This window comes from Manis javanica, chromosome 6 (genome assembly GCF_040802235.1).
Source record: "Manis javanica isolate MJ-LG chromosome 6, MJ_LKY, whole genome shotgun sequence".
NCBI classification, from domain to species: Eukaryota; Metazoa; Chordata; class Mammalia; order Pholidota; family Manidae; genus Manis; species Manis javanica.
In genome coordinates this window covers 31,235,037-31,248,670 of record NC_133161.1, presented here as the reverse complement: position 1 = coordinate 31,248,670, position 13,634 = coordinate 31,235,037, and the positions used below count along the sequence as shown (strand labels likewise).

At 41.9% G+C, this 13,634-nt stretch overlaps 1 protein-coding gene across 5 annotated transcripts in view; it reads right to left on the bottom strand.

The window, feature by feature from the left end:
* Positions 1-13,634, bottom strand: part of CTTNBP2 (cortactin binding protein 2) — a 143,705-nt gene that overhangs the window by 17,421 nt on the left and 112,650 nt on the right. For all 5 annotated transcript variants that reach the window (XM_017681129.3, XM_017681127.3, XM_037023425.2 and 2 more), the window contains 3 exons: positions 7,654-7,740; positions 7,471-7,570; positions 152-304 (listed from right to left, as the gene is read on the bottom strand). In XM_017681129.3, the coding sequence (XP_017536618.3) occupies positions 152-304; positions 7,471-7,570; positions 7,654-7,740 (340 nt within the window). The remainder of the gene's footprint in view (positions 1-151; positions 305-7,470; positions 7,571-7,653; positions 7,741-13,634) is intronic.

Sequence of the window (13,634 nt, the reverse complement as noted above, 5' to 3'; positions counted from 1 at the left end):
AAAGCAACCGGCCACCCTCAGCAGGCCACATTATACAATAAATGCAAAGTAAAAGAAGTCAAAGAAAAGAACATCAGACTGCAGGGGACAGAATGATGAGAATCATCTCACAGAAGCTTGTTTCCCTGCAAGGTCTTGCCGCTATCTTTACCTTTTTGAAAAGTACAGGGGCTTTCAGGGCTGCGATTTTCCAGAGGTGCCAGAAAGTCCCCCAATAATTCAGACAATGAAGATCTTTCCAAATTCTCTAAGATGACGATGATTTTCTTGTTAACAAGAGACCGTTTCACTGGGATCAGACAAGCTGCAGTCATAAACGAAACTTCGTGAGTTAGGTCTTTTACAAAAATCTGTATGAATTGGCAAAACTTTAAAAGTCTGAAGGTAGGAAGATGACACAATGTGAATGCTCTTTAATTGCTGGGGGAGTATAAGGACTCTGGAAAACAGTTTGTCATTTTTAATACAGTTGAAGATACACATATACAATGATCAACGCTAGCTTCTCAACAGATCCCAAATGGAACCAACCCAAACATCCACCACCAACAGAATGGATAAATGAGCAGAAGAGTGTTATCTATACGGTCGGTACCAAAGCAAACAAACGACAACTTCAAGCAACAGCATGGAGGACGGTCACAATATATTAAGAACCAAGTCACAAAAGGATATGGAGTGCATGCATTTATCATGTAAAGTTCAAACAATGGGCAGCACTAAGTAGTGATTCATACATAGGTAGTAAAACTGCAAAGAAAAGCAAAGAAATGCTTATCACAAAAAGAGGCTAATGGTTAACTCCAACTAATGGTTAGAAGGAAGGATTTGTGAGCAGGGACAGGCACATGAGCACATTCTAGAAACTGGGAACATTCTGTTCCTTGGCCTGGTCAGTGCTTAAATGATTATTTTACTTAAGATTATTAAACAAGCTGTAAATATAGGCAGTATGTATTTTATGGATATATATTTCATAATACTGAAGATGAGAAACCCGTGACCTTTAAATGACACATATGTCAAATATTCATAGAATTATAGAGTTAGGACCTCAGAAAGATAAGCAGATTCCTCTTGTCATTTTAACAGAAGTTAAAGTGATTTGACTAAAGTTTCAGAACAGTGGCAAGGAAGAACTAAAATCTAGGGACTTCCAAGGCTTATTTTTAGGTGGTCTTCCCACTTAAGATAGGGGGACTGAACTGTCTATCAACTCAAAGTGAAAGACGTTAAGTAAATGGGAGATTATTATTATATGCAGGAAATGAGTATGTCAGGGGACAAAACATACTTGAAACAGTGCTTGGCATTTAGCACTCAAATGTTATTCATATTGCAGTTAAGAATGTGTATAAAAAAAAAGAATGTGTATAATAATTTTATTTTCCAATGAATTAATAAAAAAGTTAAGATCACTGTTTAATTTTTTAGAAGATTCTAAGATGCCCCAGTCTTAGCCAAATTAACCTTGAGAAAAAGATCAATTTAAAATACTTGAGAGTAGCTTTGTCAAGTATTCCATTTTTCGTAAATACTCACAGAGGTACACTATACTCCACTCCTTCTCATTACTACAGACACAATGCATTTGCACTTTCAAAAGACTTCCTGAACATCAAAAACAAATCTCTTCTGAAACTGAAAGAGCTTTTCTGGATTCTATGAAGCTTTAAAAACTTAAAGACTAGAAATAATAACAGCCACCTCTCAGTTTAGTTGTATTTGTGGGGCCGTTATACAGCAGCTGGTGTGTGCTGGATTCCCTTTGACACAGATTTTCAGTAAAAATCCTGTGCTTTTCAGGATTCACATATTCTTTCAGAAATAAATTTATTCTGTTAGTATAATAAATGTATAGTTTGTAAATATAACGATGACAAAGTAACAAACCTTTCTACCCAGTGATAAAAAACAGACCACATTGGTTTATGTATCTGCTTTCCTGTAACAAAGAACTGAAGGTCTCCAGTTTTTCCTTTATCTATATTAAATGAATGGCCCTGAAGCTGCTGTGCCCAGTCAGAATCTATCTGCTGGAATGTGTAGCCACATTTCAACAAATGTTTACCCAATGCCCCCTCACTATGTCCTATGCTAAGTGCTGTGGCATACTGGAGGTGACTGGGGACATGTGGCATTTAAAATGGACCTATTAGAAGGAATGGCATCAAGGTTTATGAAATGGCACAGGCAGAGAATGGAGGCTGGATAGAGCACAGTCCCAAAAGGGACTGGGGAATCAAATCAAGGTTAGAAGGGCTGCAAGAGAGGCATGGTGGTGAGCTCAAAGCTGACAGTAGCTCCATTCAGAACCGGTTGGGAGCTGGGAATAGGGCCACATTAGTGGAATGGGACCAAGCAGCCACTGCTGTGGGCAGCAGCAGGTTCTGTCCTTCCCTTGGGCTGCATGGCAGAAGCACCTGGGATCATCCTGAGGTTCTGATTTAAGTGGTCTGTGTTGGGCCTGGGCACTGGCTTTTTTTTCCTGCAGCCAGGAGTTGACTTGCTGATACGAAACCTCAAAATCTAGCCACAGGGGAAAAGTAGAAGATCCAAAACGTCCTGGCAGGAGGGAGGAACTGCCAGCTCTGGGAATCCATGGAGGTCTTGAGGACGGGGATTCACAGGACCTGACTTCTGCTTTGAGATGTCACTCTGATGCAAAGAATTGACTAGAATGCAAAAAAACAGAACACACCTACAGGCTCTTACTGTTGAGATGGGAGGCAAGAGGCAGTGGAAGCCCCACCCAGGGCCAAGGCACGGAAGGAAAAGGCCTTTGAGATGGAGTTAACAAGGCCCAGTGGTTGGCTGTCTTTAGAGACAGAGAGGAAATGTCAGAGACACCTCAGATGTTCTCCCTGGAGAAGAGACTGCACAGTTAATGGAGGCAGAGAGCGCATGAGGAAGAGCCGACCTGGGGTGGAGGTGGGGGTGGGGGCCATGGGCTGTTGCAGGCAGGTGTGATTGACAAATGAGGCGTCCCTTCTGAGATGTCCGGCAGGTGATGGGACACAAGGATGGGAGCAAGGGAGAATTCAGGCTGGAGATAAGATAAATGAGTTTATAGGGTGCAGACGTCTCTTGGCAAGAGAGAAACATTCTCCTGATTCCCCAAGTAAGGACTGTATTGCTAAGGACTTAACTGATCCCACAGTTCATGGACAGCTGTGTCCTATAGAAAAAGGGGTAGGGCTGCTATTCCTAACTGTTGGGCTGGGTTTTCACTCTTCTTTGTTTATCTTGGTGTCCTATGAGTTTCCAATCAGGGGTGAAAAGACGGGGTGTCTTTGGTGAAACGTTTGGTCTTCAACACTGCTGGCCTCGTTTCCTCAGTTTTCATTTAACACCTACTTGTCCATCTGATCCCTTAAGTTCAACATCCTTAAAAAAATTGATCCAGAAGTTTAATCTTAGTTGAGAAATAGCATGTGCCCAGTTTCAGGTTATTCAGCATAGTTTTGGGTCTAATATGTTAACCAACCACAGAAGCAGGAAGTCATTACAGTTTCTGGTTTGAAGGATTAACTGGCCTCTGAGCAGGACTTACGGAGACGAAAGGAGGCCATCCACCCCATGCTGGAACTGGAAATTCTTTCTGACTCATTGTCAGAAAGTCAGTCATTTGGATTTCCTCTGCCTTATGCTACTTTAAAGCCCTATTTCTGAAATGAATCTACTCTTTTTGTCGTGGTTTCCTCCCAACGTTATAGGCTAGGTCAGCCTGCTCCTCTCCCCGGGTTGGCGATCTTAATCAGACACTCCCTTGGCTCGGCTCAGGGCTCTCTCCGATTTTGTAGCCTCTTATATTAAAAGTTCTGTGTCATTAGTTCTAGAGCAACACTCAATGGTTTAAAAATAATTAACGTATCACATTTATAGTTGAATCGAAACTCCTTTGTGTGTACAGTGGCCCCCGGTTCATCATCTCCCCCTTGAGCATGGAAAGCAGCCCACCTGACCACTTAACACAGGGATCTGCAGGGACGATGCCCTGAGAGTGCAGGTGAGGGCGAGGGAAGCCCACCCAGAGCCTCCAGTAACAGAGCTCCGAGGAGCTAACTGCAGCCAGGGGACTCCCGTGAGCACACTCCCCTGCTCTTTTACAGGAATTCCATCTTTGTTACTTCTAAAAAGTAAGAGACCTCGCAGGAATTCAAATATTATTTTAAAATACTGATCTAGCAGTTCAATTTTTTTTTGACTAATTACTGTCACAAGTAATTTAAAAAATTATCTTGTTAACCTAACTTTGTAGAGGAAATAAGGTTAAAAGCCAGCAGTAAATGTAGAATGCCTTATGAATGAGTGTATTCCTCACTTGTAATAATGTCATTTGACCAATTCAGTTTCTTGGTAAAAAAGCAAGAGGAACTGATAGATAATTCCTATGCTCTCATTATTCTAAAGGCTTTGGTGGGAACAGCCCAGGACCCCGTTCCCCTCATCCAGATCTCTGCCTTCTCTATTCTCTGACCTTTTCCATCACCTCTTGAGCCCAAAAGGTTAAGTGCTCTCTGCACTATGAAAGAAGTGATGCCACACCTCTCAATGGATCCTGCCCTTGGACTCAGAGATTCCCTCACACTACTCAGAAGGCTGTCTCCCCATGTCCTCAAAGGTACCTCCTCCCTTATCTCTTCACTGGTCACCAGTCAACAGCAGTGTGTCCTACTGAGGAAACGATGCAGGCAGTGGGTGGGGTTTTAGGAGGTGAGGATGGACAGCAGCAAGGGCAAGATAGAGGGCAAGTGGAAGGCCAGACCACAACCTTCTTAACATTCAGGGAACTTGCATGTTTATTCTGGATCCACTGGAGTATACCAGCAGGGAACTGTCATAAGCAGCTTTGCATTTAGAATGAGCCCTCTGCAAGCCTCCAGGGGTATATGAGGGAGTGAGACCAGAGGAAATAAGGAGGATTAGTGATGAGGCCCCACAGCTCCTTGAGCAAGACACTGTAAGTGGGGTGGGGCATGGAGAGCAGCGGGTGGAGATGAGACACAGGAAGAAGATTCAACAGAACTCCAGACTGACTAAATGTGGAGAATAAGGCAAACAAGAATTTATGATAATAATATATCTCAATAAAAAAATATAAAAAAGGATCAGATACGCAAACCAGGGGGATGAACGCCCTAGAATGGAAGGCTCTGAATGGCACTGACTTAGTTCAGTGGGTGATGGAGGGATGTCGGGGGAGGAATTACAGAGAACTTTAAAGGGTTCTGACGGCCTATGAAGGATGTTCAGGGAGGAGAAACAGGAGGCAGACCAGCCATTTGCAGGAAAGTAGATGAGATGTAGGAAAAGGGGGCACAGAGCAGAATGGTACCAATAGGGAGGGATGAAGAAGGCACACGGAGACTGAACTAGCAGAACATGATCACGGACTGGCTGCAGGACAAGGGCCTGGGAACCGTGAATGAGGGGACCCGGGGGTTCTATGTGGTCTACATACTGCTTTAAAAATTGAAATAGTTGACACCATTAAAAAACCAAAATCTCACATTTTCACATAAAACCCGTATTTCTGGCTTCTTCCTCAAGTTACAAGACCTCACAACTCTGCATCTATGCTTCCACCAGCAGCAAGCTGCCGGAGCTGAGAGCCACCGCCCTCATGCAGGTGGGGACCGGTCTCCCCCTCCCTCAGCCCCACCCAGCCTGCTTCACCCCTTAGTGTGGCTTCCCAGCACCAGTGGGCATTAAGGTTTTCAAGCTTGCCAATAAGACCTGAGTTTCAAGTGTGAGGGACCAAGAGACTTGTGCCACTCACCAAATTGGGAAATCGGGAAGAAGAGCTCTTTTTAAGATGTCCACCCCCACCCACCCCAGATTTAGAATGACCAAATTCACTTTATGACTCTTTATGACCTAATTCACTGCTCTCTGATTTTCTTAGCTTTCTAAGCTTAGAGCAGAATTCGGTGTGTAATTGCTATCTACCCTGATGGAGCGAGAACAAAGTATTCTGGGGTTCTTACTTTGAGATGAAACAAGACTGCAAATCAGAAAAATGTAATGGGCTTTTGTCATAAAGCTAAGAAGGGAAATAGGAATTTTGGCCCAACTGAGTTTTTGAGGAACAGGGGTTGGTATGACTAGGGTCACGCACAGAGGCCAGACTGCTTGGTTTGGGTCCTGCTCTGCTGTGTCCTCATGGTGGATCTTTGAGCAGGGACTCAACCCCCTGGTTCAAGTATGTTCACATTTATAAATCAGGATGTTTAGAACAGGGCCTACCAGAGTAAGAGCTTAACAAATGATAGCTGTTATTACAAACGCCTGCAGAGAAAACAGCCTTCTGTAGTTAACTTGCACTAGTCTCTGGCCAAAGACTGGCTTGGTTACTACAGTAACATTCAGATTCCAGGGGGATTTTCCTGTCCCCTAACTGTGCTTCTAGGTTTGTATAGTCCTCAGTCCCTCCTCAAACCTACCTCCTAACTTTAGTTTTTTATTTAGGAACTTTTGCTAATTTCCTTTTTTGGAAGCCTGGTCAACAGCTGCTGTAGCCACAGGACATTTCCCTGGAACATGGTTGCGAAGATGAGAAGCACCCACCCCCTAAAAACAGAGATTAGAATTTGTGTTTTAACTCATCTTTCACTAATCTTGCAACTGTCCCCCTCTGCCCTGGAGTCTCTGGCTTTGAGCCCCTGGAGACTGGAGTCTGATGCACTGCAGTTTTGTGTCACAGTTGCTAGTCATGTCATGCTACCCAGGGGATGCTACCTCTACCCGTGCTGCAGTTCGGGGTGTATAGCGCTGGAGCCTAAGATAGCAAGTTCATGAAATGCTGTATCAGTAAACATCTTAAATCCTGGCTCCGCCTCTCAGAAGTTGTGGTAAGTTACTGAACCTCTCTGTGCCTGTGTCCTTACCTCTGAAAGGGAGACAATGCTACTGACTTGCATACAAGATTAGATGAGTTTCTTAATGTGTGTAATGTGATTAGCCAAGTGCCAGTTAGTAGCACACCAAGGGTTAGGTGGAAATAAGTACTTAACCTTAGGTGCTACAATAAGCATTGCTTTGGTTGCAGAGAATTTATGAATAATAATAAAGTTTACTAACGTTTGATCTGCTTTTTATTAGGCAATTCTACGCAGCATCTATAATAGAATACTTTGTCCTGCGGGGGTGGGCTGTTCCACTGCCTCCTCCCTTGGTGCGCTTCTGGTGTCAGTTGTATAACACACTCACAACAGGTAACCATTTATAAACAAAAGATGAGAAAAGAGAAGGGAAAGAAGAGGATGTACAATAAATGCAATGATTTACACAGGAAAACAGCTTTCTGCAGGCGTTCACTTGGATTTCCAATTTTTATCCTATAGCTGCTGAATAATTGAAAAGTTGACTTAACTTTATCCCCCAGCAACACAGGTTATTTCCCCTTAATGGCATCATTGAAGAGCAGGCCTTTCAGTGATCACAATTCAGTTTGCTAGAATGTCTTACCACTACTGATGAACAGGTCTACCAGTTGTTCCTTGGAGAAACCAGCATCCACTTCGGCTCTCACTATCTCACAGGAGAATCCTGCAGCCGTTTGTCTGTGCTGAGATAAGAAAACAGAATGATTAGTTTTATACACTTTCCAATGTTTCAAAGACAACGAGAGGCTATGTAAGTAACTGATACCTTCAAGCACAGTGCAAGCTGATGTGCTATGTAGTCCTGCAAGCTCCCTTCTGGGCCATGGAAAATGACATTATGATATTGCTCAACCTATTAATAAATCAAGAAGAGACTTTAAGTGAAAATGCAAAGAAAGAAAGTGGTACACAAGTGTGAAATGCCTTTTCTGATATCCTCAGTCTTTTGAAACATAAAATCATTTCAGGGATTGACTTTGTTCATTCAGCAGTTGAAGTCTTTCATTTTAATAGGAGATACTGGCAAATATAGTATTTATATATATATATATATATATATATATATTTATGTAGCATATTATTTATTTATGGTAAGAGCTAAAATGTTATGAAAAGGTGCACTCTTTCTTGGATCCACTTTCTACAGTGAGGGTCACCACGTTAGCTGGAAGATAGTTCCTAGTATATTTTGTCCCTTGCAGATATTCTGTAACTTTTTCCTTATTATCCCTTGCAGATGCTTTTTAGCTTAAAATTTTCCAAAGCTTTAATGGTTAAAATAGCAATGAATTTCATTATGGAAAATTTGGACAATACAAAGAACCATAAAACAGCAAAATCACTGATAGTGTCAGCACCCTGGAGCAGCCACTATAAATATTTGTATGGGCCCTTGCAGTTTTCCTCTTTCCCAAGTTGATCTATCTTTTTAAAAAGGATACATGAGTGTAATCCTTTTACAGCTGAGCTGTCATATATTAGAGAATATCTTTGTGTTGCCTTCTTACATAAAAGATATCTTCATGAGTCTGAAATTCTTGGATCAACTCTATTCCATTCTGAAATTCAGTGTTTTGAAGAAATCTGGGTAGAGACAGATCACTTACTTTGTAAAACAGAAAATCTCCTGCCTGGATGCCTATAGGATTTTAATTTTTACCTTTCCCCTCATGTATAAGGATATCTCACCTAAGAACATGTAGATTCAGCACGTACTGGGGCTGGAAAGCCAAGGACAGGAACACAGGGCAAAGGCAGGGGTGTCTGGAGCAAGACGGGGAGGGGAAAGGTCTCCTCCCACTTCCATCATCCCAGCGCTGAGCCCCTACTCCCAGCCTACATGCTGAGGGGCAGCTTTCTTCTTAGAAAGTTCTTGCAAAAAAGGACCCAGTCAGGTGCAGAGTGAACCTAACTGGTGCTGTTGATTTAGCTCATGTGTAAAGACTGAGTCACTGAGACTTAGAGAAAGGTTAAACATGCAAGGGTCCGTCTCTCTTTATAATTTGGAAGGGGACATGGAGGGACTCATACACATATCTTCGTGCTGTTGTTACTTTAGTGTGCTCTCATGAGGTTGTCCTTTTGAGATCACAGGGGAAGGCTTTAGGTGACATTTTTAAATTATAAGTATAATCTGTGTATCTCCCAAGCTTCCCCATCTTGTAAGTACAAGTGAGAACAGATTACTTTTTAATAGTAATTCTTTAATATTTATCTCACCTAAGGCCTAAAAAAAGATAATTGAGGGTGGCTGGGGTGGACTTCTGTGAAGAGAGTGGGTATGCCCTGGCCCATTGTTATAGGAAGTGGCAGATTCGGGGAATATGAAAGGAAGGCTTGAGGGGAAGCAGTGGACATGGAAGGAAGAAGGAAGTCCTCCCTTACCAGGGGCCTTTAAGGCTTGCGCTTTGGCCGCCAAGGAGAAAATGATGGGCTTGGAAGAACTCCTGGTAAGCAGAGGAAAACCAAGGCTTGGCCAGCAGGTGGCAGACCATGAGCCAAGGGTCCTTTAAGGGGCCCCTTGATATTGGACTTGGGCCTGGGTTTTAGGCTCTGAAAGACAACAGATCTGCTAGCCACCAGTGATTTTCTCTGAGCTCAACTATTATTTCACTACTGTTGGGCCTTCAGTAAAAAAGGGAGCAGCTGGACTCACAGTGGGGCCAGGGCAGCAGCAGGGAGAACGGCACACCTGGAAGAAACACGACAGCGGCTGTAGCTGCCCCAGGACTGTCAGCATCCTGAAGCTGCAGGATGAACTCAGCCATCACCGGCCTGGGGCTGCTGCCTGTGGTACTGGGGGTCTGTGTGACAGGCATGGCAGAGGTGCCAGCAAAGACCAAGGGACTCCCCCAGAGGCTCGACAGAGAGAACGTCCTAGGGAGTTCAGCTGCGGCTCTGCTTCTAGGAAGTAAGGGTATAGAACCAGAAGACTTCAGAGGTACATTATTATTAAAGAATAATTGTTAAAAAATAATCTGTTCTCATTTGTACCTATAAAATGGGGAAGCTTGGGGCTGTACAGATTGTACTTACAATTTTAAAATGCCACCTAGATTTGTCTGGTAGTGACCACTTTCTCTCAGTCTTAAATTGAACACAGTGAAGTCTTTCCAGTGCGCACAGCCAACCCTTCGGTGGCTTAGGAGGCTTTTTTCCATGATGGTTTGGTAATTCCTCCTCTGCTAGTTCTCTTTATTTCTAAGGAACACCTGGAATGTTTAAGTTCCCTTTCTGTTCTCTGCAGGTATATCTGTCCCATTATGTTTATATTATCAGAACTCTGTCTTTCTCTTCCACTCTCCTGGAGAGCACCTCAAGGGAGTGGATATTCTGCTCAGTGCTGTGAAAGGCTACCGCGCTTCTGCTCTTACTGCCTCACGGGTAGTTGTGATGATGCTCCTGCATTTTCAGTTGTTCCTAGAGTCCCTCGCCTCACCCGTCACCTTTCCGACACTTTTCCTTATAATCTTAGCCTGCCCTCTAGCATGGCTTTCTTGCCCTGATTTCATAGCCTATTTCCTTGCATTTGCTAGAGAATGAACATTCCAAACTTGTTTTTGGTAATTTTTTAAGGTGTGGTGTTCTTCTGAGTTTTCAGACTGACACCTCTGTTCTCTGCTACGGTATTCTTCCATAGGTACAATGGACATGTGAGCCGTCACTGGCTTCCTTGGCTCTCCAATCCCTGCTTTAGGTCAGCGGGGGCATGGCGAGCTGCTGTCTATAGTCGCTAGTTAAACTCCAGGCTCCCAGTGGCTCAGTGGGCTGAAATCTTGATGTCCAGCACAGCAGACAGATGCCTGAGACAGCAGTCCCAGGAAGCAGAATGCTCCTGCTACCAAAACGCTGAGAGCGCTTATGCAGTACGCTCCCATGGCAGAGTCTCACCCGCGCCCACCAACTTCCTGCTCAGTGAGTTTTAGGAGCTTTAATCTCTGAATGGATGTGGAAGGACCTGTCCTACAGGGGGTGGAGGAGAAAATCGTGGTGCTGCCAAAAGCAGAGACTATGCAGTAAAGTGTATATACATCCTATTTCCTAACCAGTATCAATCTTGATTTTTTTGAGTTATTTGTAAGATGGTTAATAGAATAATAAAAAAGTGTTTTCCCACCTAATTTCTGGTCGGTTCAAATAAGGTGGGCTTATTGCCTCTAAAGGTAGTGGACATTTTTTTCCAGATTCTTGCTAAAGGGAGATCTCAGTTCTATTTTTCTCTGTCACTGAGAAGTTTAGTCACTCTTCAAAAGCACTTTAGTGCTACCTAGGCACAATTGTAAACCAGAAGTCTTGCACTCTCCAAATTAGTCCCAAACTGCTGTGATTTACTGGATAGAAATTCTCTTACAAGGGATGGATTGTTTCACACTAGTGCAACAGGACACAGATCTTCGAGATTTACTGAATGTTCTACCTTTGAGATATTCAGCTAGCACTTCTGTTTAGTCTTATCTCACTTCTGAAAACAAGAGTGCTCTATTCATTATAGCCATCCTGTCAAACTGCCTCCCCTTTCTTAAGATTGATTTTGAAATCATGTAACAGCAAAAGACCCAACTTTATAGATAAGCTGTCTTCCAGATCAACACCCCATTTGTTCTCAGACTGTAGGCTGTTATGAAATACAGAAAGGAAACATTCAATTTAAAATTTCATTGAAAAGGCCATTTACTAGCTGGAAGCATTTTGTGTTCACATAGTCTAGTATCTTTTCTGGAATAAGATAAAATATAAACAAGTGGGTTAAGTAAATAAAGGGAAAAATAAATGCACAGGCGTCCAGATCACTCCAACATTCTAATGCATGCATTCCATTAGTAGGGTTCTCCTCATTTCAGATATTACCAATTTTTTGTTACTGATATTTTGTTCTATGCTATCCAATGACACAGCGGTGTTGGTTACCTTTTAAGAGCTGAACGAAAATTAATTACTGGGAGCCTATTGCTTTACTGAGACTGGAGCAAAAGAATGCAAAGCTATGCCAAGAAAATATATTATCTGTTCTAGCGCTTCCTTGCTATGTTGTTGCTCCAAGTAACATGTCTGAGGTATAATAAATACACATTCTCTGCGCTTCCAGCAGAGTGCTCTAAAGAGAAAGAGGCAGGCAGGCAGAGTTTGGGGATTTGGGGAGGGAGGTAAACATTTTAATTGTGCTGAAAGGAGATCTGTTCTTTAAAAAAATTAAACTCAACTTCTAAAAGGTGAATTAGAGTCACCAAAATTATCCTCTAAGTACACATTTACAGTATGGCATTTTTGCTTATTAGTAAAGGGACACTGGCCTTATCACAACTGGTACCAATCAATCCCTTTTATTCTTGTGTCTTCACAGCCTGTTCTGGAAGCTCTTACCACGTGTCAATTAGTGCCTGTGGGGCACATGAATTCTGGATTAAATGGAAACAACGACCTCAGCAAAGGCCCATCCATCCCTGGATTTTTTTTCCCTCCACGTGTTTTTCTGCAGAATGGAGTTTACTAGACATACTGTGGTCTCTGCTGAGCTCAGTGTGGCACTTGGGATGTATTTTCAGACTAATGGCATTATTTTAAAGCAATGAGCTTCAAATTTTGTTTGGTGTTACACTTGTCAGAGTCTGAAGAAAAGCTTCTACTCTCCAGAGATAGTTTTAGGCCAGGTCGTGCTGAGATGGTGAACTCAAAAAAGAATGAAAAGTAAAAGGTCTTTACTGAGTTAAAAGTGTCATGCTTTATAGCTAGGACATAGACGTTATATAAAATGCATGTATTAAAGCCTTTGACTTCTGACTTCTTCTGACACAAGATTATTTAAAGAATTAATTTATGTATGACTTAGGAGCCACAAATGACACAGTTATTATCAATTTATTCATATATGATCATCCCCAAACAATACTGGCACATCCAGGTTTGAGATACAAAAAACTGGAGTCCTTTATGTTAGAGAGGGTTTTAACGATTTGCTGAGGTCCTTCTTTATAGGCTAAGTATGAAAAGATAAGGGAATTTAAGATAAATTACAGTTCATACAAGAGACACACACACTACATATCTTTAAAAATGAGCTTACTGAAACTGTAAGAGTCAAGGTCAGACTAGATCTCCTAGTCATGACTTTTGATGGTTAGCATGGCACATATGAATGGATGGCTAACAGGCAGTGAAATCTCAAGATTTATGCTCTATGGGATTCAGAGTCCTACATTTGAACATAGAGCTTAGATTAAGATGATCTATTCAAGTATTTTGCTATAAGAATTATCCTAAAATTCTAATATATAAATATTATTTCTAATAATTATTCCTATTCAAGGAAGTATTAAAATACAAGGTTGCAAATTAGCTAATAAAAATTGGAACTGGCTAATCAAATTTGAATTAATGCATGAAGTTCAACTATTGTAATAAATTATTAGTGATTCAAAACTCAGTTAAATATTTCTTTATTAGCTCAAGGATGGTGATTTAAAATGTACTTGTATTAGTTTAACTACTTAATGAGATTATTTAAAAATATCATTTACAAAAAAGCAAACAAAAGGCCCGTTTAAAGTCTGCACTCTATGTGGTTTTCTACGTAAAGGTTTAATACACACATTTTATATAATATACCTACACACATAGTAAAAACCGGGTACTGCAATTTTCTCTTATCCAGAGGTCTGTAAGTAGGATACACTATGATTACATGCATGGAGATGGAAGACAGCCTGGGTTCAACTCCTTAACTTCTACCACTTACTTGCTGAAGCCTTT